The following is a 571-nucleotide window of genomic DNA, read 5'->3' as shown; positions in this document are numbered from 1 at the left end:
GCACCATGGCAGCCCGGCCCCTGCCCCTCTGGCTTCCCTTTTCCATAAGCAGCCGTCCGTGCGCTTCTGTGACCCCCGCGTTACGGACACAGAGCCCTGCCCCCGCACCCTGCCGTCTCAGCCCCTCTGCCTGATCTTGTACGCGGGTGACGTGTCACACACTCCGTGTCCTCCGGTGTCCGAGCACCGTGCCCTCATGTTCCCTACACGACACAGCAAGTAGCAGGCGTCCTTTCTTTGTCCTGGCTGTGTGATATTCCGTGGCACGGCCGGACCAGGCATCTGTCCGCTCCTGCGTGGACGGTCACTCGCGCTGCTTCGGTGTTTTTGGTTTCTCCGCCTAACGCCGCTCTCCTGCGCCCCACCCGCCAGGACGAAGAGTGTGGAAAGTCCACTACATGACGCCCGTCTTCCAGCCCGAGGGGGCGGGCGCCTGCTACGGGAGACAGGTGTGCCCGTGCTCCGGGGAAGACGTCTCCACGCACGATCCCCCCCTGCTCTTCGACCTCACGCGAGACCCGGGCGAGCGCCACGTGCTCACGCCCGACACGGAGCCCGAGTTCCACGCGGT

General features: G+C 66.0%; 1 protein-coding gene across 1 annotated transcript in view; it reads left to right on the top strand.

The window, feature by feature from the left end:
- Positions 1-571, top strand: part of Arsl (arylsulfatase L) — a 38240-nt gene that overhangs the window by 23940 nt on the left and 13729 nt on the right. The window contains exons 11-12 of the mRNA XM_019204824.2: positions 53-219; positions 344-569. Coding sequence (XP_019060369.2) covers positions 53-219; positions 344-569 — 393 coding nt within the window. The remainder of the gene's footprint in view (positions 1-52; positions 220-343; positions 570-571) is intronic.

The sequence above is a fragment of the Fukomys damarensis genome, unplaced genomic scaffold, assembly GCF_012274545.1.
Source record: "Fukomys damarensis isolate Sample0158 unplaced genomic scaffold, DMR_v1.0_HiC HiC_scaffold_39, whole genome shotgun sequence".
NCBI lineage: Eukaryota > Metazoa > Chordata > Mammalia > Rodentia > Bathyergidae > Fukomys > Fukomys damarensis.
The sequence above is the reverse complement of the archived record's forward strand: the minus strand, read 5'-3'. Positions and strand labels throughout refer to the sequence as shown.